The sequence below is a fragment of the Chenopodium quinoa genome, unplaced genomic scaffold (assembly GCF_001683475.1).
Source record: "Chenopodium quinoa cultivar QQ74 unplaced genomic scaffold, ASM168347v1, whole genome shotgun sequence".
Taxonomy (NCBI): Eukaryota; Viridiplantae; Streptophyta; class Magnoliopsida; order Caryophyllales; family Amaranthaceae; genus Chenopodium; species Chenopodium quinoa.
In genome coordinates this window covers 548,141-550,582 of record NW_018744593.1, presented here as the reverse complement: position 1 = coordinate 550,582, position 2,442 = coordinate 548,141, and the positions used below count along the sequence as shown (strand labels likewise).

At 31.1% G+C, this 2,442-nt stretch overlaps 1 protein-coding gene across 3 annotated transcripts; it reads left to right on the top strand.

Moving 5' to 3' along the window:
* The first annotated feature begins 481 nt into the window (after positions 1-481).
* LOC110699808 lies at positions 482-1,996 on the top strand. 3 transcript variants are annotated; one of them, XM_021877324.1, is made up of 4 exons: positions 482-1,022; positions 1,108-1,179; positions 1,275-1,340; positions 1,431-1,996. In XM_021877324.1, the coding sequence occupies exons 3-4, from the start codon at positions 1,293-1,295 to the stop codon at positions 1,953-1,955; spliced, it is 573 nt and encodes a 190-aa protein (XP_021733016.1). In that variant the 5' UTR covers positions 482-1,022; positions 1,108-1,179; positions 1,275-1,292; the 3' UTR covers positions 1,956-1,996. The 3 variants fall into 3 exon arrangements, with proteins under 3 accessions (XP_021733016.1, XP_021733014.1, XP_021733015.1); XM_021877322.1 differs by lacking the exon at positions 1,108-1,179; XM_021877323.1 differs by having other exon boundaries at positions 482-1,179.
* Positions 1,997-2,442: the final 446 nt, after the last annotated feature.

Here is a 2,442-nt window from a genome sequence, read left to right as displayed (position 1 = left end):
CTAACAAATCAGTTTCTCAAAGGCTTAACAAGACACAAGGTCTATGTGATTTCTATCAAGTGTTTCTCGATGTGGTTCAAGAGTGGAGAAGCAAAGAAAAAGGGAGAGATTATAATACAATCAGAGGTAATCGTCATTTGGCTTTTGCATACATTGGGATTCTTGTTCATGCTAGATCATTGTATACTATTCAAGCTTATGTGCTTTTTGAGGAAGAGTTCATTAAGGGTACTGCTTGTGATCATAAGGATGCTGGTGTGAATTTTCCTGAATATTATTATCATTTGTGGAGACCTGGGAAAAGCACGAGGTTGTTTTTAATAAAGAAACACATGCAATATGTTGTACATGCATGTTGTTTAGTGAAATGGGTTTGCTTTGTTGTCATGCTCTTCGAATTTATCATATGAATTGTGTTCATAAGATTCCAGATGACTATATATGTAACAGGTGGACTAAGGCTGCTATGTGTATTCATGGCCTTGATGAACCTACAATGAAAACCAATGTAGTATCTACAAGTGTTTGGAGGACACAAACACTAAGGAAATTTGTTAAGTTGGTAACAAGTTGTCAACACTCTTTGAATGCTAGAGCAGAGGTTGAATGTTATTTCAATATTTTAAAAGAAAAGATTGAGAGTGTTACTGGTACTATTGATTTTAATGAACCGGTTGAAGGTATTGAAATTGTTGATCATGAAGTTAAGAATCCGGCAAAATCAAGACCTATTAGAGAGAGGAATTATAGGCCTAAGAGTAATTTAAAGAAGGCTTATAACAAAGCCAGGGGTCAGTGGTTGAAGAAAAAGTCAGTATACACTCCTTATAAAAGATCTAAAGGTCAAGCAGTAGTTCAGGTAATAATGCACATTTATGTTTTTGTTATTGATCATTTATGTTCAAGAATTGAACATTTTTGTTTTGCCTTAGGAATTGGACGAGAAGGGGTGTCCTATATCTTATGCTAATTCTTTGGCTGATCCTAATGAGTTAATTGTGATTGAAGATCCAAGTGCTCAGGTAAAAACTTATTTTCTTTTTTTTTATCTGTTTTTATTAAATTCTTTAGAATATTAAACATTTTTACTTTTAATTTTTTTTCAAGGTTTGTAATAAAAAGACTGCCATTGTAGAAGATATCCCTTCAGATGATAGTGTTTCAAATGACTTTGAACAGGTATTATGTAAATGATTATGTATGTAATTGTAGTTGTTCATTTTAGTAGTTTAAGTTGTGATTATAATGTTTTTATAATTTTCATTTTATTATAGGAATATGGATATAGCTCTATGCAATCAAACGTTACTGTTGATCCAGACATATCTTCTATTGTTAAGGTGAAATATTAATCATCTACCTTTTAATTTTGTATAAGGTCATTATGAATTTTGAATTTGATCATTAATTATTTTAATTTTGATCATTAGGGTAAAACAGCTGCAATTGCTCATGATGTTGATAATTTTCCAACAAGTTCTCAATTGCCACCAAAGAAACCAAGAAATGTACAATTTCCCACAGTTGTGCATGCTCAAATCAATGCTCAAGCTCCTTCTAAAGTTTCTAGCATTGTTCAAAATCCTCCAAAAGCTCCAAGAAATGTTCAAGTTCGTTCTAGTGTTCCGAAGAAAGTTCAAGCTCCTTCTAATGTTCCAAGAAGTACTCAAGGCTGTTTTCGGAATGTTCAAGTTGATTCTAGTATTTCAAGAAATGTGCATGATGTTCCTAATGTTCCAAGAAGTACTCAAGGAAATTCAAGGAATGTGCAAGTTTCTCCTAGTGTTTCAAGGAATGTTCTACTTTCTCCTAGTGTTTCAATGAATGTTCAAGGATCTCCTACTGTTTCAAGAAGTACTCAAGGAGGTTCTCCACAGATTTCAACCAAATATGATAGGTTATTAGCGTTTTTTGATACTAGTGTGGCTAAGAGATTGGCTACAAATGGTAAATAAGAGAGTAAATCAATATGCAATTATGTTTTGGTGTTTAACTATCAACATTTTTAGTTGTCTCAACTTTATAGAGATTCAAGTGCTTTAAGTTTTTTTTATTTTGATTTATTAAGTAATTTGAATCTTTTTTTTTCAAACTATTCTTAAATGTTCTATAAATGATTATTTTTGCTTTTAGAAGTGATCATATACTATTTTAAATAGTAAGATCCATTATTAAATTGGAATAATTATATTAGATGATTTAAAACTGACAATTATAATGTAACACTTTACTATTTGTAAATATTAAAAAGATAATAAATTTTGTCTTTACTTGAACAACAACAAAAACTTATGTCCATATAAATACTGAAAGCAAGTATGATCATATATATGTCTATATACGAACATATTGTATTAAGCTTGTGCAAATCTTCTTGCTGCTCTTCTATTGTTCTGTGACTGCCTGTTTCCTTCATTCAGCATTAGTTCAGCAGTGTATTGT

Bases quoted from the DNA above. Each gene is read 5' to 3' on its own strand.
- LOC110699808 (XM_021877322.1), top strand. From the start codon at position 1,293: ATGCAATCAAACGTTACTGTTGATCCAGACATATCTTCTATTGTTAAG. The intron at 1,341-1,430 runs GTGAAATATTAA...TTTGATCATTAG, and splicing joins ACATATCTTCTATTGTTAAG to GGTAAAACAGCTGCAATTGC.